General features: G+C 44.8%; 1 protein-coding gene across 1 annotated transcript in view; it reads right to left on the bottom strand.

Annotated features, from left to right (window-relative positions):
- Positions 1–24,089, bottom strand: part of LOC121540543 (metabotropic glutamate receptor 8-like) — a 209,167-nt gene that overhangs the window by 114,257 nt on the left and 70,821 nt on the right. Inside the window, exon 3 of the mRNA XM_041849492.2 lies at positions 2,718–2,934. Coding sequence (XP_041705426.1) covers positions 2,718–2,934 — 217 coding nt within the window. The remainder of the gene's footprint in view (positions 1–2,717; positions 2,935–24,089) is intronic.

Here is a 24,089-nt window from a genome sequence, read left to right as displayed (position 1 = left end):
AATATATGGTAAATTACAGACGATACAATATAAAGTAAATCACAGACGATACCGTATCCTAACTTGCAGAGCTATGAATATCCTCTCTCTAAATGATGCCATTTACATGTGTTGAGAGGAGACTAACAATGCTGAAAAAAACACATTCATTATAGAGAAGAATATACACAGGGAGGTACAGCTGCTCTTCCCTGCTGTTCAAGAGACCATCTCCAGTGTTCCCCATGCACCTCATCATTATTAATCCACACCTTTTAAAGGAAATATTGCAGCCATTTCTCATGATTACTGTTGCTTGCTTACACCATTTACATAGAGATTACATTGCTTTGGCAAGGAAACCTGGCTGAGCAGGCATTACAATGATGGTGTGCACTGGGTTGCTGTGATGGAGTGGGTCACTGCACTTAGTGCATGCCAATCAAGCTAAAGCGCTTTGATAAATAGATGCACATCATCACTTGTTTATTCGGGCTCACAATTCACTTGGAATTATTTACAGTTTGTGGGCTCGCTCAGCATTTTACCACCAAAGAGAAAAAGATGGGTATCACATGTAATTGAATGTAGGAAGTTAGCAGCATGTCTTTTAATGGTGAATTAGCCCACAGTATATTTTCATCAATTATTTATTGGCACTTAGCCAGGAGTGAAATTAGATTGCTATGCTTACTTCTATTGGTGCAAGAGCTATAGGTGTCATTGTAAAGCTGGTATTGATATTTTTCTGTTATATGGTGTTAGTTTATTTGCTAATTGGATGCCTGTTAAACCCTGTATTTATTTGGGATTAACCCAAGCCTGCTCTAGGGCTGCAGCTGGAAGTCTGGAACTGTTGACAGACCCAAAGGGAGACTCTCATACAGGAAAATCCCTTCAACCTATTTCAGGGCTAACAAAACACAGGAGATACACTTAGAAAAAAGGGTTCCAAAAGGGTTCTTCGGCTGTCCCCATAGGAGAACCCTTTTTGGTTCCAGGTAGAACCCTTTTTGGTTCCAGGTAGAACCCATTTGGGTTCCATGTAGAACCCTCTGTAGAAAGGGTTCTACATGGAACCCAAAATGGTTCTTCAAATGGTTATCCTATGGGGACAGCCAAAGAACCCTTTAAGGTTGAAGATAACACCTTTTTTTCTAAGAATGTAAAGCACTAATACGGGAACGGTCCCAGCACCGCTCGTTTTCCACTATTCCTTCCTGCCCTGGACTCTCCTGAATGTTCAGTGGGAGAGTAGAAGTACAGGACAGCCAGAGGATGCCAACCGCTACCTTAAAGTCAGCATTCCACCCTGCATTTATTGGAATGTGGAGTGTGGAAGAATTTCTATGTACTACAGAGTTGTATGTCCATTCTACTTATTACATTTCTGCCTGCGCTGTATAACACAGTGGTCGTCCAACCGTTCCATGTATTTTATTTGTTCCAGAGCTAACACACCTGATTCAACTTGTCAACTAGTGAATCAGGTAGTTCAGGGCTACAACAACATCATAAAATATCTGGGGTCCCCGAGGAGAGGTTTGAGAACCACTGGTATAACATTACTCTGCACTCAGTATCTATGAACTAAGCAACTGATTCCGTCCCAAGAAAACAGGTGGGTGGACTCTCAATCCAATCAATGACTATACTTGATCCATTAAGTGCCACGGAGAGATGAACCGGCGACCGCTCCGGCCCTCAAGGATTAGGTTGGTGCTCTCCTGCTCCCATGCTGCCCAGAGATACAGCCCCGGGGCTACTGCGCACACACTCTGTTAATCTCACACATACATGTTACAGCTGATTAATTTCTATTCAGCAATTACAATATAATTCATGTGCTGCCTTTTGTCCACCCTGACGAAAGCTGCCATAATACTTTAATCAAAGGCCTCAGAGAGAACTGAGTTTGATTATGACACAGCTCCTAGAAAAAGACATCTGTGAACTTACTGGTGATTATACGGAGAATCAATTACATTACCTATCGCTATATTCATTTATCAACATAATACAAATGTTCACAGACCACTTTGAAATGTTCCACACCCTTCCCTTACCCTCTGATGCATCGTTAAAATTGTGGAGCAATCATTTATTCTGGTGCGTAATATAACATCTTTTTAATAATTGCTAGCTGTAAATACGTTTTGATTGGTGAATGGGAGAGGCCATACCCTAATGCCTTAGCAGTCTCTCTGAGCAAAGAACAAGCAAGATTAAAAGAGAAAGCAGAGATGCTCTCTGTGTTTTTTGTCTTAGACTGTCCCCTGGCAGTCTATTTTGACATTCAGCGACTTGACACGTGAACCTTCAAGGTATCCCCTGCTGTTGAGACAGCAAATGCTGAGGTGCACTCTGCCAAACTAGGCAAGACAGTGTTTGAGTCAAACATTGGGGCAATGCATGCAGGCAGAGCGTAAAACACTGACCAACAGTACACATCTCCCACACAAGGGAACACATCTTCCTTTCAGCACAATTCAAGTTTCTCATACATCCCCAAACAAGCAGTTGTTCTTAGTAGAATAAAAATTTTGCTGTATATTAGCATGGGAAGACACTTTTGGATTCAATTGCATTTGTTTATCCTTCAGCATGGTGTCACAAAAACAGCCCACATTTAGCAGCCAGGTCTAGTTGAAAAAATATAAATATCTTAATCAGAGTTTCAGTAAAAGCCTCAGTGAGCAGCCATGTTGTGCCAGTAAAAAGAGCCCCATCACACCTACCAGACTCTCTGGAGATCTGGACAAAAGCCTCCACGCCACTTTCTCCGTAATTCCCCTCCGAGGCCAGGGTCGACACATAGTTCCAGCCCATCGCCGTGACGATGTCCAACATGGCCTGAGCTTGGTAGGAGTCCGGTGGCACCACACGGGAGAAGAAGTCGTAGCGTGTGTTGTCACTCAGCTCGGGCGCCGTGGATGCATAGCTGATCTGAGGGATCTATGGAGACAAGGAAACTCTAGTGTAAGCCAAGTATTTAATGCCAAACTAGTAATTGTTCAATTCCACAACGGAAACTACTCCCCAGACATATCACTGTGACTTTGTCAGAACCTTTTGGAACCACCTGACTTGAAACTTTATTTCTTCATGTTTAGGAGTCTTTTATCCCAAAAGAACTTCAGAACCAGACAGAACAGAACCAGAATTCCACAACGTCCTTGCTTTGTTTCTTGTCTGCTGGATACAGTGTAAATGTAGAAGAGAGAGTCAACTGTAAGGTGGAATTAGACAGACAGACAACACACAGACAGAAAACACACAGACAGATAGGCATAGCCTGTTAGACAAGGAGGGAAGGTTGGATAATGGTCCTTTAGAGAGCGATTGAAGGCCTGATTGATTTCACTTCAGTCAAAGGCCAGGGTGTGCGGGCAGGCCCTACAGGCTTGTCTCATTGGCATTCAAACAGAGGGGGAATGGAAGAAAGAAAGACAGACAGGCAAAGGCCTGCCAACAATACAAATGCCACTCACTGGCTGGCAGCTTGAGCCGATCTCAGCTCATTCACAGACGGCAACAAATTAAACCGGCTGTAAATACAAATGCATCTGGTGGGTTTGACATAATTGAAATCACCTGTGAAATGCCAACGTTCTGTCAGTCCCAGGTTAACCCTTGAACATTGGGATTGACTTGATCCATTTTGTCAGATTTTTTCCCACACGCTGGGATTTCAGAGCCATAAGATAACAAGAGCTAAATGAATACCAGAGGCAAAAAGTGATTCATTCTCACCATTAATGAATTTCTGCCATTAAGTGATTAAGATCTGGGTTGAAACAAAGGCAATTCGTATTGCCTTTAGTCACTATATGAACAACTTCATTTTTCCAGGCGCCAAAGAGGTTGTCTTTATCTGAAGCTGAAGTTTATACACCCTAAAGTCAATCAATGGTTTTAATTGATCAATTAAGGAGAGAGTCAATCAGAATGCACTGTGGCTTCAGAGAACAAGCTCTGCCCGTATGTGATGTAATCCATTTCGATTTATTGGGGACACCTCAGGGTAAAGCATTTTTGCAACCTCTGAATTGTGCTATAGTGAGATAAATCATATTGACCTCTGGATAGAGATCTCATCTTTCCTAACATGGAGATTTACTCTCTCTCTCTCTCACACACACACACACACACACACACACACACAAACACACAAACACACACAAGATATTATCATAATTCACTGCAAACTTCCATAAGGTTTGGCCACTGAACGAAATGAATAATGCAAAAGGTAACTACAATAAAGGAAAACAAATACAGAAACCAAAACAGGTTGAGATAATGTTCACCATGGTGCAATAAGCTCAGATCCTGAACTATACTGAACAAAAATGTTAACGCAACATGCAACAATTTCAACGATATAACTAGGTTACAGATCATATAAGGAAATCGGTCAATTTAAATACATTAATTAGACTCTAATCTATGGATTTCACATGACTGGGCAGGGGCACAGCCATACACTGGACAGCCAGGCCCACTCAATCAGAATGAGTTTTTCCCACAAAACGGCTTTAATTCAGACAGCGTTTATATTTTTGTTCAGTATATTTCCAAACACAATGGTTACGAGAATAGTTCACATTACAATAATTTCAATATATCTTCCTAAATCAACAAAGATCTACAGAGGTACACTGACATATATAAATATATGATTGATTGCTTATATAACCAATCAAAGTCCATTGCTTTTGCCTTTACTATTTTTTGTGTAGGTTTGGGAATGTTGATGCTTAATTGTCTGCACCTCTAGGTGGCTCTGAGAGTCATAATAATGTCACTTGGGAAATTACAATCACATGCAGAACACTTTATCCTCTTACATTATATGAACCACACTCTCAAAGCTGAAATTAAATAAACTTCCATTCCGCTTGTAGGCCATGGAGAGTTGTTGGCACAAGTAGATGGGGAGACTGTCGCTTTAATTAGTGGTCTAATTCAGGGATATCGCAGATCAGCATATCTTGATATTTTCATCTCAAAACCCACCAACACATTAAGCCTTAATTTTGATCATCATCATCATCATCATCATCATCATCATCATCCCCATCATCATCATCCCCATCATCATCATCCCCATCATCATCATCATCATCCCCATCATCATCATCCCCATCATCATCATCATCATCATCCTCATCATCATCATCATCTCATCATCCTCATCATCATCCCCATCATCATCATAATCCCCATCATCATCATCATCATCATCATCATCCCCATCATCATCATCATTCCCATCATCATCATCATCCCCATCATCATCATCATCCCCATCATCATCATCATCATCCCCATCATCCCCATCATCATCATCATCATGATAATCATCATCATCATCATCCTCCTCGCTCTCATCATCACCATCATATTGTAGTGTTCCTAGTATATCATCACGAGTCCCAGACCTCTGGGTATTACAAATTGCAAACATGACTAGACTACTTCCAGGGATCATTTGGTGAGACTGTGAAGACCAGGGTGGTTCTGGGTCAGTGTGGTTTGAGTTTAATATGGCCATGATTGCAGAGCCGGACTAATGCATTTGGGGCTTCGGGGCACCTACCTCCAGGGGGCCCACCTTTCTTTTTAAGAAAACAGCTAACTTCCTGCATTTCAACACATTTTGCCATGGGGCAGAAATAAAAAGTTGCTGTTTCATAGCTCACCTCATGCTATCCTCACATTTTGCTAAGAGGATGAGAGAAAAATTGTCTGTTTTAAAGCTAATTTCCTGCAATTCTACACATTTTGCCATTTCTTATGCCGTGTTCATATGCTATCCAGGTAGGCCGTCATTGTAAATAAGAATTTGTTCTTAACTGACTTGCCTAGTTAAATAAAGGTGTAAAAAAATATATAAAAAATACAGAAGATAAGTATGTGCCCGTTCTGTAATCTGGCCCTGCGTGATTGACTCTGTAGAGCAGAAGGCTGAAACACTTGACACAGGGCTGAGTCTGTGGCATGTCTTTACAGCGCTGCTAAGAGCACCAGTGATAAATCATGCTCTAATTCTCCACTGCTACTGTGGACATTCACTTGCCTCCATTATAGGGAGAGAGGGAGGAGAGGAACAAGAGAGTGGGGGAGATGGAAGAAATGGCGATAGAGGGATAGAGAAATCTTTCTCAAACAGGGGATGATAGAATTGGAAAAAAAAAGGTGGTATAGAGACAATAGGAGAGAGAGAGAGAGAGAGAGAGAGAGAGAGAGAGAGAGAGAGAGAGAGAGAGAGAGAGAGAGAGAGAGAGAGAGAGAGACAGAGAGAGAGAGAGAGAGAGAGAGAGAGGGGGAGAGAGAGAGAGAGAAAGACAGAGGGAGAGAGAGAGAGCGAGAGAGAAAGAGAGAGAGAGAGAGAGAGAGAGAGAGAGAGAGAGAGCGAGACAGATAGGGCTCTATGAAATTGCCGATTGCATGTGTGGTATTCCCTCATTTGATGCCTTTCTCAGAACAAGTACAGAGAGAGAGAGAGAGAGAGAGAGAGAGAGAGAGAGAGAGAGAGAGAGAGAGAGAGAGTGAGTGAGAGACTGAGCGAAAGCAAAGGGTGAGGGGATAATGAATAGAGCGAGTGATCGAGAACAGGCTTGAAATGTGACTTGAGGGCTCACCAGATGTACTCCCACTTACCGTAGCCTGCAGAAAGTGGTGAGACTCATCAAGTATTTAGAGGGACAGAATTCCTCCGTCACACACATCTGCAGCACACAAACACATTGTGCTGCTTCACCTATCTAGGTGACCAGAAGGCAGGACAACGCATCACAACTGATGTAACCGTTATCTCAGTTTTACACATACAAAAGGCGTGTGGTCATTATCTGTTATGATATACTGTGACAGGCCTTATGTCATCCGTATGTCAGAAATGTAAGTCCTTATCCCATCCACACAACAGTATGCTGTGAGATATCGGCATGTGGCTCCTTCCACTGAGGGCCACTGTAGCAGCTAATGGAGCTGTCACACCTAGAGGGACAGTAGTGGCCTGATATGTGGTAGCCTGACAATAGTCATTAATCTCAACACCGACCTTTATTTAAAACAATCTAGCAAACAGCATGCCAAGTGTCACAATAAAGGGTGTAAACAGAGACAGATGTGTGTACGTATCGACATATTTCTAATCATTATTTTTCTTTCACACAATCACACACATGCATGCAGGCACCCACACACACACGCACACACACACACACAGACAAAATCCCCACCATCTGCACCATTCATTTCCATATTGATAGTGGCTCCTCTCTGACCAGGGATGATAATTGATTGAGAGAAGATTGAGGGAGAAAAGCTAATTCGACATGACAGGACAGCCAGGTCTCTCTATGTTTTTCCCTCTTGAATGTAGCTCTCCATGTAGTCTCCATGGCTACGTCCCTCTTGCAGGTTGGCATTCATTGGGATGACTCATGTACTGGAGGCAGCCCTGCAGAGTGTTCACTAGCTGGCACAGCCACAAAGTCATAACATCTGATTTTAAGCTTTACCCTAATGCTTAACCCTAACCTTAAATTAAGACCAAAAGCTAATTTCTGTTTTCATGAATTTTGACGATATAGCCAATTTGGACTTTGCAGCTGGTCTATCCAGCCGGAATTGCTCAGTGCTGCCTCCAGGGCAAGATTCATGACAATAAACGGCCAACCTGCGTCCCTCCCGCCCTGCCTCTATCTATCTCCTCCTTCTTCTCGGTCGTTTTCTCCACTATCACGGTGTTAGGGTTTTGGGAGCTTTCTGACAAGATCTGCGCCCAAAATGATGCTGGCCACAGGAACATCCATAAGTGACATGATCTGATGTGACTTTATCATTCCTGCTATCCTACAGTAGTTGACATTTGGCATCCTGGGACCAATCTGACTTCCATAATATGACAGCTTGACTGCGCTGTAAGGTCACCATTCCTCTTCATTGTTCTGTTTTTAATGCATTTCTATGCTCACTGCTTACTTGTTTTTTTAAGGGCACTTGTTTGTTATGTGCTTATGCACACAATTTATTCTGCACCGCAACCCAAATGCCGTGAGCAACACTGAAAATATGTTTTCACGTAGTTGAAAGGAGGTACATTTAAAGGAAACATGGGAAGTACAAAGTGCCTACAGAATATTGGAAGCCAAACTCTACATGTAACTGCCAAAATAAAGGAAACACTTGAGTAAATGAGGGATACAAAGTAAATTAAAATCGAATTAGCATAATAAAAAAGTACCTACAAAAATCTGTCTGTTTAAGGTAGAGATATTTTTTGCATGGGCTGCGTCTCAATCCACCTCATCCGCCGATGTCGGGCTTCCGCATCTGCGATGGAAGGTGGCAGAGCTACACAGTGTTTGTCAGACCATGAGAAAATCAGTCTTCTCACAAAAACATCTGTAGCGTCCGAACAGTTTGGCCTACACACAAACACGATGGTGTTCTCCATTTTGCTCTACGACCCCCACAAGTGTCACGGGACTCGTCTGAATTCAATGCCGCCGATCTGCCAACTTCTGTCTGTAGCTTCCGAACAGTTTGGGCTACACACTAATATGACCCCTCTATGGAAAGTTGATCTTTCTTGAATCTCTCAGATATAGAACAGACACTTTAAAAACAAACATCCTTTTTATAAATGTTTTACTATGTATTTGTCCATGTATGAGTCTTGTTATTCAATGCTTTTCTATGGGCTAATAGTAGTAAGGCCAAGTTTAAAATATATTTTTATGATACCTAAAAGGGTCCTAAAATTCAAATTCAAATAGCTAAATGATCCATACATTTGCTTAATTTAAGCCTGTTTGCTACAATTGATGCATACTCTCAACACTGTATAAATTATACATATTTCAGTATTGTAATCATAATGATTGTGCTTCACAATAGTGACCACTCCATGTCTATTTCTGATATTGTCATGTGTGTTTCAGAGAGTCCTTGAGCTAGAGGTGGCTGCAGTGGAGCACCAGTTCATCTTCATTGATGAGGTTGGATTCAACCTCACAAAAAGACGAAAGAGGGGAAGGAATATCATCGGCCAGCGTGCCATTGTTCAAGTCCCTGGCCAGCGCGGAGGGAACATCACAATGTGTGCAGCGATTACCCACCACGGCGTCATCCATCACCATGCTACCCTTGGCCCCTACAACACCGCCCATCTGATCACATTCCTGGACACCCTACACAACATACTCATTCCACCAGATCAGGTAGATGGCCCAGAGCAGCTCAGGTACATTTGGGACAACGTAAGTTTCCACAGGGCTGCTCTGGTTCGTAACTGGTTCACTGCCCACCCACGCTTTTTAGTTGTTTATCTCCCTCCATATTCTCCATTCCTCAATCCTATTGAGGAATTTTACATTAAATTATTTTGTTTTGTATGTAGACCACTGTATGTGCAACTTTGTGTTGGTTGGGAATGGGATGTACACTGTGTACATTGTTTTTGTGGGAAAAATGAAATATATTTGTTACCGTGTATTTATGTGTTCTGAGTATAAAAACAATATTCTCAAATATTTTACAACACACTTATGTATGTACTGTCTGTAGTAATGGCAACACTGAACAAAAAAAAGGCCTAAGTTATTATGATGAATGGAGAAGAAGTGTTTTCCATTCATCATAGTGTTTTACATTGAGCACATCAGTGTTCAACTGGTTCTTATAAATGTCTATTCATATGATGGTTTGTGTTTGTCATTTGAAAACAAAATACCATTTTGATAAGAAATAACAATGTTTTGAATGTAAAGTTTCATTTTGCTAGAGAATTGAGGGGTGTGTGTGTTTTTTGATTTGTGTGTAGAGTTCTGATAATACGAGGCATGCTTTCAGAAAATGTGTGTAAACAATCGAGAAAAACTGTATAAATGAAAAAATCGGTTTTGTAAACAATTGTTGGAAAAATTACTTGTGTCATGCACAAAGTAGATGTCCTAACCGCCTTGCCAAAAGTATAGTTTGATAAAAAGAAATTTGTGGAGTGGTTGAAAAACAAGTTTTAATGACTCCAACCTAAGTGTATGTAAACTTCCGACTTCAACTGTACGTAAGGCATACAGCTTCGGCATACTGTAAACAGCAAGAAACCCCAGCCATAGAGAGAGAGACAGAGAAAGAGAGAGAGAGCGAGAGAGCGAGAGAGAGAGAGAGAGAGAGAGAGAGAGAGAGAGAGAGAGAGAGAGAGAGAGAGAGAGAGAGAGAGAGAGAGAGAGAGAGAGAGAGAGAGAGAGAGAGAGAGAGAGAGAGAGAGAGAGAGAGAGAGAGAGAGAGAGAGAGAGAGAGAGAGAGAGAGAGAGAGAGAGAGAGAGAGAGAGAGAGAGAGAGAGAGAGAGAGAGAGAGAGAGAGAGAGAGAGAGAGAGAGAGAGGGAGAGAGAGAGAGAGGGAGAGAGAGAGAGAGAGAGGAGAGAGAGAGAGAGAGAGAGAGAGAGAGAGAGAGAGAGAGAGAGAGAGAGAGAGAGAGAGAGAGAGAGAGAGAGAGAGAGAGAGAGAGAGAGAGAGAGAGAGAGAGGGAGAGAGCGAGAGCGAGAGCGAGAGGGAGAGGGAGAGAGCGAGACAGATAGGGCTCTATGAAATTGTCGATTGCAACTGTGGTATTCCCTCATTTGATGCCTTTCTCAGAACAAGTACACAGATTGGCATGGTGGATTGGATGTGAACATGCTGTCTGTCATCTGAATGAGCTGTAGTCAGCAGTATGTTCTGATTGGATACATCCCGGGGCCACCCACACGAAAATTGTATGCACAGATGACTGTAACTCGCTTTGGATAAAAGTGTCTGCTAAATGGCATATTATTATTATTATACACTGAACAAAAATATCTTGTAGACCTCCACAAGTCTGGTTCATCCTTGGGAGCAATTTACAAACGCCTGAAGGTACCACGTTCATCTGTACAAACAATAGTACACAAGTATAAACACCACGAGACCACGCAGCCGTCATACCGCTCAGGAAGGAGACGCATTCTGTCTCCTAGAGATGAACATACTTTGGTGCGAAAAGTGCAAATCAATCCCAGAACAACAGCAAAGGACCTTGTGAAGATGTTGGAGGAAACAGGTACAAAACTATATATATCCACAGTAAAACAAGTCCTATATCAACATAACCTGAAAGGCCGCTCAGCAAGGAAGATGCCACAGCTCCAACACCGCCATAAAAAAGCCAGACTACGGTTTGCAACTGCACATGGGGACAAAGATCGTACTTTTTGGAGAAATGTCCTCTGGTCTGATGAAACAAAAATAGAACTGTTTGGCCAAAATGACCACCATGTTTGGAGGAAAAAGTGGGACGCTTGCAAGCCGAAGAACACCATCCCAACCGTGAAGCACGGGGGTGACAGCATCATGCTGTGGGGGTGCTTTGCTGCAGGAGGGACTGGGGCACTTCACAAAATAGATGGCATCATGAGGAAGGAAAATTATGTGGATATATTGAAGCAAGACTTCAAGACATCAGTCAGGAAGTTAATGCTTGGTCGCAAATGGGTCTTCCAAATGGACAATGCCCCCAAGCATACTTCCAAAGTTGTGGCAAAATGGCTTAAGGGCAACAAAGTCAAGGTATTGGAGTGGCCATCACAAAGCCCTGACCTAAATCCTATAGAAAATTTGTGGGGCAAAACTGAAACAGCGTGTGCGAGCAAGGAGGCCTACAAACCTGACTCAGTTACACCAGCTCTGTCAGGAGGAATGGGCCAAAATTCACCCAACTTATTGTGGGAAGCTTGTCGAAGGCTACCCGAAACGTTTGACCCAAGTTAAACAATTTAAAGGCAATGCTACCAAATACTAATTGAGTGTATGTAAAGTTCTGACTCACTGGGAATGTGATGAAAGAAATAAAAGCTGAAATAAATAATTCTCTCTACAATTATTCTGACATTTCACATTCTTATAGTAAAGTGGTGATCCTAACTGACCTAATACAGGGAATTTTTACTAGGATTAAATGTCAGGAATTGTGAAAATCTGAGTTTAAATGTATTTGGCTAAGGTGTATGTAAACTTCCGACTTCAACTGTATTTATCCTCCGGATTCCGAAATTGCTCGTCCTAATAATTCTATATTTCTTAATTCCATTCTTTTACTTTTTAGATTTGTGTGTATTGTTGTGTATTGTTAGATATTATTGCACTGTTGGAGCTAGGAACACAATAGTTTCTCTACACCCTACACGCTACACCCCCCACATCTGCTAAATATGTGTATGCGACCAATACATTTTTATTTTATTTTATTTGTCAATAACTGCAAGCACTCATCAAAATCCACAAAGAAATGGTTTATTGGGCACAAAATCAACATTTTGTAATGGCCATCTCAGTCTCCGGACTTGAAACCCATTGAAAACCTGTGGTTTGAATTGAAGAAGGCAGTCCATAAGCGCAGATGAAGGATATCAAGGATCTGGAAAGATTCTGTATGTAGGAATGGTCTAAGATCCCTCCCAATTCGTTCTCCAACTCATAAAACATTTTAGAAAAAGGCTCAGTGATGTTATCCTCGCAAGGTGAGGTATTGAAAGGTATTGAAAACAGGGGTGTCAATCATTTTGACCCCTGCCTTTTTGAGATATATATTATTTTGAGCGTACAATATAGCTCAGTATTTGAAATATTTATTTTATACAGTCATTTTTGCTCATCTTTATCAAGGGTGTCAATAATTTCGGACCCCACTGTAAATCAATGGTTAATTACAGTAGCCTGTGTTCTGAATTGGACACAGTGACAGATAATTTTTCTCTGCAACGTCTTGGCAGGGGCAAAGAAAGTGTTGCATGTTGTTGTAATTAGTGACTAGCCAACGGTGACAAATTGGTCTCTCTCTCTCTCTCTCTCTCTCTCTCTCTCTCTCTCTCTCTCTCTCTCTCTCTCTCTCTCTCTCTCTCTCTCTCTCTCTCTCTCTCTCTGAATGTGATGACTCTCTAAGGTAAACCAGTTCATAAATGGCAAAAGTCTTGAGTAGGCCAGATTATACATTTTTTATCGATTATGGAATGTTAATTTACAACCATGGTCCAACCCACAAAATTAGATAGTTTTTTGGTCAATGGTTGATTGTTCCAGGACAATACGGTATGAACGTGACGCGTCGTTTTCCAGGAAGTAGCCTTGTAGTTTTGGAACTTTTGTAGGCTTTTTGAATGGTATTCAATGGGCAAAACGTAGCGCAATGGTCCTCTGCGCAACAATGTCATATAAGGCATCTGGCAGAAGTTGACCGCGTTTTTCACTAATTTGATGATATAATCATCAAGCCCATTCAAAAGACTAGGGGACATGACCCACATGGTATAATAAACCCTGTGAGTCTGTTTCTTTATTTACACTGCATTTATCCTGGACGTCCTACATAACTGCATCTAAAACTAATGCAGTAACCCACTTGCTGGGCACAGCTGGAGACTATTCTGTCCTCTTTCAGTTAGTCTGTATGTACAGTATTGCCCCAAAGAGACTGTTTTTTAATATCAACTCCAAGAATTCCCTGATATGAGGTCTTTCTCTTCATGTCTCCAAATCTCTACGGCAAAACGCATCATTCACCCAAGTTTAGTCAAAATCGTCCCAGTGCTGTCTGAGATATCACGTGTGACTAATGTATGAACGAACGGACTCAGTCCCATCCCTGATTTCATTGTGGAGGACAATGAACCCTAAGTTGTTGTGCCTCTACGGTACCCAGCCAAAAGCACAAACAACATGTGGCAGTCATAACGATCAAAGACACTTTGGGAAAAATGATCCTAAACCGGCAACTCGTTTCCAACACACTAAATAACACCCAGGAGAAGTGGCAGTGTTCGCTGACGCAAAAAGTGATGTCACTGTTGTCTGCTGATAGGCCAACTTCATTGAATATTTTTAGCTCGCAGGTGATGCATGCCTCTGCACAGTATAGCAACCCAGCTGGCATGCTGTCATCATGTTTCACACTCTGTGACAGAGAAAACAAGTCATGCGTGTGCAGGTGAAATGCAAATATTAGTGATGTAATCAGGGTAAGCTTTAATGCTACAGTACACTTTATGTCACTGAACATACAGTTTGATTGGCAGTGACACAAGCACAGAGAGTGCCATTGGCTGTTCTGTTCAGTGGTTACTTCAGCCAAGGGTCACTTCACAGCACATTCAACTGGAATTAATAAGGGCATCTATAATATCTATCCTATACTCATGGCCTGGATGGCAGCTATGATCTCAGACAGTCTTTTTTCTGTTCTATTTCTTTATCCTTTACATTCTTTTTAACATACTGTTTGAAAATGTTTAACATACAGTTGAAGTCGGAAGTTTACATATACCTTAGCCAAATACATTTAAACTCAGTTTTTCACAATTCCTGACATTTAATCCTAGTAAAAAGTCCCTGTCTTAGGTCAGCTAGGATCACCAATTTATTTTAAGAATGTGAAATGTCCGAATAATAGTAGAGAGAATTATTTATTTCAGCTTTTATTTCTTTCATCACATTCCCAGTGAGTCAGAACTTTACATACACTCAATTAGTATTTGGTAGCATTGCCTTTAAATTGTTTAACTTGGGTCAAATGTTTCGGGTAGCCTTCGACAAGCTTCCCACAATAAGTTGGGTGAATTTTGGCCCATTCCTCCTGACAGAGCTGGTGTAACTGAGTCAGGTTTGTAGGCCTCCTTGCTCGCACACGCTGTTTCAGTTCTGCCCACACATTTTCTATAGGCTTGAGGTCAGGGCTTTGTGATGGCCACTCCAATACTTTGACTTTGTTGTCCTTAAGCCATTTTGACACAACTTTGGAAGCATGCTTGGGGTCATTGTCCATTTGGAAGACCCATTTGCGACCAAGCTTTAACTTCCTGACTGATGCCTTGAGATGTTGCATCAATATATCCACATCATTTTCCTTCCTCATGATGCCATCTATTTTGTGAAGTGCACCAGTCCCTCCTGCAGCAAAGCACCCCCACAGCATGATGCTGCCACCCCCGTGCCTCACGGTTGGGACGGTGTTCTTTGGCTTGCAAGCATCCCCCTTTTTCCTTCAAACATAACAATGGTCATTATGGCCAAACAGTTCTATTTTTGTTTAATCAGACCAGAGGACATTTCTCCAAAAACTACGATCTTTGTCCCCATGTGCAGTTGCAAACCGTAGTCTGGCTTTTTTATGGCGGTGTTGGAGCAGTGGCATCTTCCTTGCTGAGCGGCCTTTCAGGTTATGTCGATATAGGACTTGTTTTACTGTGGATATATATAGTTTTGTACCTGTTTCCTCCAGCATCTTCACAAGGTCCTTTGCTGTTGTTCTGGGATTGATTTGCACTTTTCGCACCAAAGTACGTTAATCTCTAGGAGACAGAACACGTCTCCTTCCTGAGCGGTATGACGACTGCGTGGTCCCATGGTGTTTATACTTGCGTGCTATTGTTTGTACAGATGAACGTGGTACCTTCAGGCGTTTGGAAATTGTCTTGGCTGATTTCTTTTGATCTTTCCATGATGTCAAGCAAAGAGGCACTGAGTTTGAAGGTAGGCCTTGAAATACATCCACAGGTACACCTCCAATTGACTCAAATGATGTAAATTAGCCTATCAGAAGCTTCTAAAGCCATGACATCATTTTCTGGAATTTACCAAGCTGTGTAAAGGCACAGTCAACGTAGTGTATGTAAACTTCTGACCCACTGGAATTGTGATACAGTGAATTATAAGTGAAATAATATGTCTGTAAACAATTGTTGGAAAAATTACTCATGTCATGCACAAAGTAGATGTCCTAAACGACTTGCCAAAACTATAGTTTGTTAACAAGAAATGTGTGGAGTGGTTGAAAAACGAGTTTTAATGACTCCAACCTAAGTGTATGTAAACTTCCGACTTCAACTGTACATACTGTTCATTTTCTTTATGAATTCACAAAGGTTCTCCGTTCCTCTCAAACTACTTTTTTTAACCAAAGTTCATACTGTCTAGGCTACCGGTAGGCCTACCTGCTTTTCATTTGTTCCCAAAATGTAATCTGTGTGGCATCTTTAATCAAAATCGATGCCACCGAGGCTGAGTGCAAAATCTGCAAGTGGACTGATCATACATTCAGGTATACACCCTCAACATAGCGAGGCAGGTGCAGAGGGGGCTTCAGCAAGTTCTGAGGGGGCTTCAGCAGCAAAATGCCCCAGAACTATGGAGTCATACCTCAAGCCGAGGCAAGCTTTAGACTAAATTGTATCAGAATTTTCTGCGTGTGACGGGTTCTCCTACCATGCCATTGCAAACAGCAACTACATAAAATCAGTGCTCAAAAAAGATGGCCATACCCTCCACAAGAATCACTCGGACATATCACAACTGGTGAGAGGATATGCCAAAAAAGAGAACAGCCAAATTAGCAGAGAAGCAGGAAAGACATCCGTTCTCACTAACAATAGATGAGTATACCTCCAGACAGAACAAACAATTTATGAATATAAATCTACATACCTTCCAAGAGTACTGGAACCTGGGGATGGTTAAGATCCTAGGTAGTTAGTCTGCCAAGTGAAAGGGTGAAAGAGATTGTGGAAGTGCAACTGGCCTCATACAACGTCACAATGCAAGACCACATTGTGTGCAGCACTACAGATGGGGGATCAGTTATGGTGAAGTACGGGAAACTTGTTGTCCCAGAGCTACAGCTGTGCTACTCACACACAGTGCACCTGGCTGTGACAGACGTAATGTACCGCCCCGAAGCACAGCCCCTGACTCTGAGTGACAGTGATGATGAGAGTACTAGGGGAGCTGCGCAGCACAGTGGAGAAAGTTAGGAGGATTGCACGTCACTTTCAAAAATCGGGGGTCAGCGATGAAGACAAGCTACAGGGGTACGTGAAGGAAGAGTTTGGAAAAGAAATAAAAATGTAACTGGATTGCTGCACAAGGTGGAGCAGTCTGGCAGATATGGTGGAGAGGTATGTGATGTTGCACAGGGCCGTGGTTGGTAAATTATTGTAAATTACGTTATGCCTGTTAGGCTAATAATATGAATGAAATTGGTTTGTCCTGTCTGTCTTTTATGCAAAATGGAATAGGCTATGTGGCTGTTTTTACATTTTTATAATTTCTCTTTTCATTTTAATACCCATACTGTAGGTACAGTGGGGAAAAAAAGTATTTAGGCAGCTACCAATTGTGCAAGTTCTCCCACTTAAAAAGATGAGAGAGGCCTGTAATTTTCATCATAGGTACACGTCAACTATGACAGACAAAATGAGAAGGAAAAAATGCAGAAAATCACATTGTAGGATTTTTAATGAATTTATTTGCAAATTATGGTGGAAAATAAGTATTTGGTCAATAACAAAAGTTTCTCAATACTTTGTTATATACCCTTTGTTGGCAATGACACAGGTCGAACGTTTTCTGTAAGTCTTCACAAGGTTTTCACACACTGTTGCTGGTATTTTGGCCCATTCCTCCATGCAGATCTCCTCTAGAGCAGTGATGTTTTGGGGCTGTCGCTGGGCAACACAGACTTTCAACTCCCTCCAAAGATTTTCTATGGGGTTGAGATCTGGAGACTGGCTAGGCCACTCCAGGACCTTGAAATGCTTCTTACGAAGCCACTCCTTCATTGCCCGGGCGGTGTGTTTGGGATCATTGTCATGCTGAAAGACCCAGCCACATTTCATCTTCAATGCCCTTGCTGATGGAAGGAGGTTTTCACTCAAAATCTCACGATACATGGCCCCATTCATTCTTTCCTTTATACGGATCAGTCGTCCTGGTCCCTTTGCAGAAAAACAGCCCCAAAGCATGATGTTTCCACCCTCATGCTTCACAGTAGGTATGGTGTTCTTTGGATGCAACTCAGCATTCTTTGTCCTCCAAACACGACGAGTTGAGTTTTTACCAAAAAAGTTATATTTTGGTTTCATCTGACATTCTCCCAATCCTCTTCTGGATCATCCAAATGCACTCTAGCAAACTTCAGACGGGCCTGGACATGTACTGGCTTAAGCAGGGGGACACGTCTGGCACTGCAGGATTTGAGTCCCTGGCGGCGTAGTGTGTTACTGATGGTAGGCTTTGTTACTTTGGTCCCAGCTCTCTGCAGGTCATTCACTAGGTCCCCCGTTTGGTTCTGGGATTTTTGCTCACCGTTCTTGTGATCATTTTGACCCCACGGGGTGAGATCTTGCGTGGAGCCCCAGATCGAGGGAGATTATCAGTGGTCTTGTATGTCTTCCATTTCCTAATAATTGCTCCCACAGTTGATTTCTTCAAACCAAGCTGCTTACCTATTGCATATTCAGTCTTCCCAGCCTGGTGCAGGTCTACAATTTTGTTTCTGGTGTCCTTTGACAGCTCTTTGGTCTTGGCCATAGTGGAGTTTGGAGTGTGACTGTTTGAGGTTGTGGACAGGTGTCTTTTATACTGATAACAAGTTCAAACAGGTGCCATTAATACAGGTAACGAGTGGGAGGACAGAGGAGCCTCTTAAAGAAGAAGTTACAGGTCTGTGAGAGCCAGAAATCTTGCTTGTTTGTAGGTGACCAAATACTTATTTTCCACCATAATTTGCAAATAAATTCATTAAAAATCCTACAATGTCATTTTCTGGATATTTTTTTCTCAATTTGTCTGTCATAGTTGACGTGTACCTATGATGAAAATTACAGGCCTCTCTCATCTTTTTAAGTGGGAGAACTTGCACAATTGGTGGCTGACTAAATACTTTTTTTTCCCACTGTACCTCGTGAATACCGCAGTGCTGAGCAAGCCACCCAACAAGGTGTTTGCTATGCCATCAAGGGCATAGTTACTACGGATGGCAAAGGGCCCTGCCGAATGGCTGTTCGGAGGAGAGGGAGAAGAGAGTAGCTATAGCAGATGCTGATGATGCGCAACAAGTGTCAACACCAAACCTGGTGACAACACTGCAGCAGGCAGTCAGCTTGTCAATAGAACAACCACATGAGAAAAAGGAAACCAATCTGCTGAAGATCCTGTCTAAGGAATTCTCCCTGTTCGAAGCAACCAACAACAGGTCAATTGTCACACCCTGGCTCTGGGACTCATTATGTTGAGCCAGGGTGTGTTCATTCTATGTTTTCTGTTTCTATGTTGGGTGTTCTAGGTTGTCTGTTTCTATGTTTGCCTGTGTGACTCCCAATCAGAGGCAACGAGTGTCAGCTGTCGGCTGGTTGTCTCTGATTGGGAGCCATATTTAACTGCCTGTGTTTCACTGTGTGTTTGTGGGTTTTTGTTCCGTGTCGGTCTTTGTTACCGTTGGACGTTACGAGTCGTTTATTGTTTTGTTCGTGCTTTAATTGAATAAAGTCTAAACATGTTCGTTCAACACGCTGCGCATTGGTCTACTTCTCTCCCTGACGATCGTGACAGAAAAACCCACCGTAAAAGGACCAAGCAGCGTGTCCAGGAGCAGGCAGACTGGACATGGGAGGAAGCGCCAGGAAAGGAGATGGAGAGGCTGGCGATGGCCCAGGTGGGCAAAGTGTGGTCCTGGGAGGACATGCTCGGGGGCAAGGGACCTTGGGGTAGGATCAAGGCCCTGTCGAGAGAGGAGCAGCGGCGTCAGCAGTGCCATCGTCGGACGGACGAGAGGCACCCCCAATAATTTTTTAGGGGGGGGCACACGGCATGGGCGACTGGGCAGAAGGAGGCTGCCACAGGGCGAAATGGGAGACGAGGAGAGAAGGCCACCGGGTTACGGGAGCCATTGGCGAGAGGAGGGAAGGAAGTTGTAGAGGCACGGCGAGAGGTACTGAGGTGTATTGCCAGTCCGGTCCGGCCCGTTCCTGATCCCCGTTTAAGGCCAGTGGTGTGTGTTCCCAGTACGGTCCGGCCTGTTCCTGCTCCACGCACCAAGCCTACGGTGTGCGTCGCCAGCCCAGCCCGGCCTGTTCCTGCTCCACGCACCAAGCCTACGGTGTGCGTCGCCAGCCCTGTCCGGCCTGTCCCTGCTCCACGCACCAAGCCTACGGTGTGCGTCGCCAGCCCTGTCCGGCCTGTCCCTGCTCCACGCACCAAGCCTACGGTGTGCGTCGTCAGCCCAACCCGGCCTGTCCCTGCTCCACGCACCAAACCTACGGTGTGCGTCGTCAGCCCTGCCCGGCCTGTTCCTGCTCCACGCACCAAGCCTACGGTGTGCGTCGCCAGCCCTGTCCGGCCTGTCCCTGCTCCACGCACCAAGCCTACGGTGTGCGTCGCCAGCCCTGTCCGGCCTGTCCCTGCTCCACGCACCAAGCCTACGGTGTGCGTCGTCAGCCCAGCCCGGCCTGTCCCTGCTCCACGCACCAAGCCTACGGGGTGCGTCGTCAGCCCAGTCCGGCCTGTCCCTGATCCACGCACCAAGCCTACGGTGTGCGTCGTCAGACTGGTCCAGCCCGTTCCTGCCACTCGCACCAAGCCAGGGGTGCGAGTCGTCAGCCTGGTCCAGCCCGTTCCTGCTACTCGCACCAAGCCCGGGGTGCGAGTCGTCAGCCTGGTAAGACCGGTCAGCTGCTCCACAACGGAGCGTAAGCAATCCGCTCCGTCAATGTCCAGTCCAGATCCAGCCAGCGGGGTCAGACCGGACCAGGGGCGCTACGGGGGAATTATGGAAGGGTGGTGGTCAAGCCCGGAGCCGGAGCCGCCTCCAAGGAGGAATGCCCACCCAGCCCTCCCCTGTTTGGGGTTTTGTTAAGGCGCGGTCGCAGTCCGCGCCTTTAGGGGGGGGTACTGTCACACCCTGGCTCTGGGACTCTATATGTTGAGCCAGGGTGTGTTCATTCTATGTGTTCATTTTCTGTGTTGGGTATTCTAGGTTGTGTATTCTATGTTGGCCAGAGTGGCTCCCAATCAGAGGCAACGAGTGTCAGCTGTTGTGGGTTGTCTCTGATTGGGAGCCATATTTAAACTGTATGTTTTCCCTTGGGTGTTGTGGGTTTTTGTTCCGTGTCGGTATTTTGTCACCGTGGACTTCACGAGTCGTGTTTTGTGTTGATAACTTTAACTAATTAAAGTCATGTTTGTTTCACACGCTGCGCCTTGGTCTACTCACTCCTACGACGATCGTGACAGAAAAACCCACCATACCAGGACCAAGCAGCGTGTCCAGGAACACACGCAGGAGGTGACTCTTGGGGATGTCCTCCTCATTTGGGGGCAGATTACTGAGGAGGAGGCCGTCCGGTACCGGAAGGCGATAAAGGGGGAGACCCAGGCAGGAGAGGAGCAGCGGCGCCAAACGGGTCAACGTCGGACAGGCGAGAGGCAACCCCAATAAATTTTTAGGGGGGGGCACACGGCATGGACGACGGGGCTGACGGAGGCAGACAAGGGGCGAGTTCAGAGGGCCACCAGGTTACGGGAGCCATTGGCGAGAGGAGGGAAGGAAGTTGTAGAGGCACGGCGAGAGGTACTGAGGTGTATTGCCAGTCCGGTCCGGCCCGTTCCTGATCCCCGTTTAAGGCCAGTGGTGTGTGTTCCCAGTACGGTCCGGCCTGTTCCTGCTCCACGCACCAAGCCTACGGTGTGCGTCGACAGCCCAGCCCGGCCTGTCCCTGCTCCACGCACCAAACCTACGGTGTGCGTCGCCAGCCCAGCCCGGCCTGTCCCTGCTCCACGCACCAAGCCTACGATGTGCGTCGCCAGCCCAGCCCGGCCTGTCCCTGCTCCACGCACCAAGCCTACGGTGTGCGTCGACAGCCCAGCCCGGCCTGTTCCTGCTCCACGCACCAAGCCTACGGTGTGCGTCGCCAGCCCTGACCGGCCTGTCCCTGCTCCACGCACCAAGCCTACGGTGTGCGTCGTCAGCCCTGCCCGGCCTGTTCCTGCTCCACGCACCAAGCCTACGGTGTGCGTCGTCAGCCCTGTCCGGCCTGTCCCTGCTCCACGCACCAAGCCTACGGTGTGCGTCGTCAGCCCGGCCCGGCCTGTCCCTGCTCCACGCACCAAGCCTAAGGGGTGCGTCGCCAGCCCAGCCCGGCCTGTCCCTGCTCCACGCACCAAGCCTACGGTGTGCGTCGTCAGCCCAGCCCGGCCTGTTCCTGCTCCATGCACCAAGCCTACGGTGTGCGTCGTCAGCCTGGTCCAGCCCGTTCCTGCCACTCGCACCAAGCCAGGGGTGCGAGTCGTCAGCCTGGTTCAGCCCGTTCCTGCTACTCGCACCAAGCCCGGGGTACGAGTCGTCAGCCTGGTAAGGCCCGTCGCTGCTCCACGCACCAAGCCTAGGGTGCGAGTCGTCAGTCCGGCACAACCCGTGCCTGGGTCATCGGTGCCAATTCAGGTACCGCTCAACGGCTCCACTAAGGAGCTGAAGCCTACCGCCCCTGCTACGTCCAGTCCAGCTCCAGCCAGCGGGGCCAGACCGGACCAGGGGCGCTATGGGGGGTTTGTTGGAGGGTGGTGGGCAAGCCCGGAGCCGGAGCCGCCGCCGAGGAGGAATGCCCACCCAGCCCTCCCCTGTTTTTGCTCGTATTTAGGCGCGGTCGCAGTCCGCGCCTTTAGGGGGGGGTACTGTCACACCCTGGCTCTGCGACTCATTATGCTGAGCCAGGGTGTGTTCATTCTATGTTTTCTGTTTCTATGTTGGGTGTTCTAGGTTGTCTGTTTCTATGTTTGCCTGTGTGACTCCCAATCAGAGGCAACGAGTGTCAGCTGTCGGCTGGTTGTCTCTGATTGGGAGCCATATTTAACTGCCTGTGTTTCACTGTGTGTTTGTGGGTTTTTGTTCCGTGTCGGTCTTTGTTACCGTTGGACGTTACGAGTCGTTTATTGTTTTGTTCGTGCTTTAATTGAATAAAGTCTAAACATGTTCGTTCAACACGCTGCGCATTGGTCTACTTCTCTCCCTGACGATCGTGACATCAATCCCTGCAGCACCTGTTTGAGGCACTCGCTACAATCCAGGCCACCTCCGAGGAGGCCGAGAGAGCCTTCTCTGTCTGTGGCCAATTTGTGAAGAAAATCAGGAAACATTGATGCACTGTGCTTTTTGAGAGCCCACTTTAGCAACAAATAAAAAAGTTAAACAGGTACAGCCTAACAGCCTATGCAAATTATTTTGTTTGTTTGTTTATTACAGGGTAGGCCAGGAGTATCAGGTTATTTATTTTACATAGCCTATAGCCTAAGTTTGTGAGGCTAATTAAGGAGAAATAAGGCTCACGTTATTCTACATTTGTTAGTTTTTATTTGTGGTCTTGAGAATCAGTCAACTACTATTACATTACATTTTATTACGTTGTGTAGCCAGAAGGCTTACGTTTAATTTATTTTATACCGTGACAAAGATATATATTTTTGAGAGATAATCATTGACTATTGCTAGAAATACAATCGATTTTTAGGATAACAAATGATAACGAATGATAATGAATGCAATAAGTAAATGTTAGCTTTTATATAAGCCTACCTTAGAATGGCACATGATTTACGGCGGGTTTAGGTTCACAGGCAATTGAACAACCGCAGCGCTAATATGCATGGTGCTAAATTTCCGCTACAGTTTATCTGTTTGTTTAGCGGTGAATCAGATACAGTAGTATGTAGGCCATGTTCCCACAATAAGAGGGTTATCATAAAGTAAAAACAGCCACAACCTTTAAAGAGAAAAGGACCAAGTTGCATCTTTCAGTCAGAGGTAGGCTAAAGCTAATGTAATTTTCTCTAGACTATAATAACCTCGCAGGCCTAATATTTTACCAGTTGGCCAACAGTGCTTCACAGGCCTACATTAACAAAGTAGTGTGGTGACTTTGAGAGAACTTTGAGTTGATTAAATTGTAACAAATACAATGAGAAACCATTAGATTAATGTGTATATTTCTCCATTTACAGTGGTATACTCATGTCCGATTTCTTTCGCTGGTATTACTGTATATGCTTTTAAATAGCACTTAAGGTTTGAACGGGAATACTGGGAATTTCTTGCAATTTTCTCTGGAAAGGGAATTGGTCGATTCTCTGGAAAATATTAAACCCTAACACTCTCCCTTTTCTAACCCCCTCACTCCTTGCTTCTTCCCTCTGGCGCCAAGGAAGGCCTCCTCTTAGAACCATAACCAAGCCATTCCAGCAGCCTTCAGAAGTTCAT

This window comes from Coregonus clupeaformis, chromosome 26, assembly GCF_020615455.1.
Source record: "Coregonus clupeaformis isolate EN_2021a chromosome 26, ASM2061545v1, whole genome shotgun sequence".
NCBI lineage: Eukaryota > Metazoa > Chordata > Actinopteri > Salmoniformes > Salmonidae > Coregonus > Coregonus clupeaformis.
This window is presented reverse-complemented; position numbering and strand designations above follow the sequence as displayed.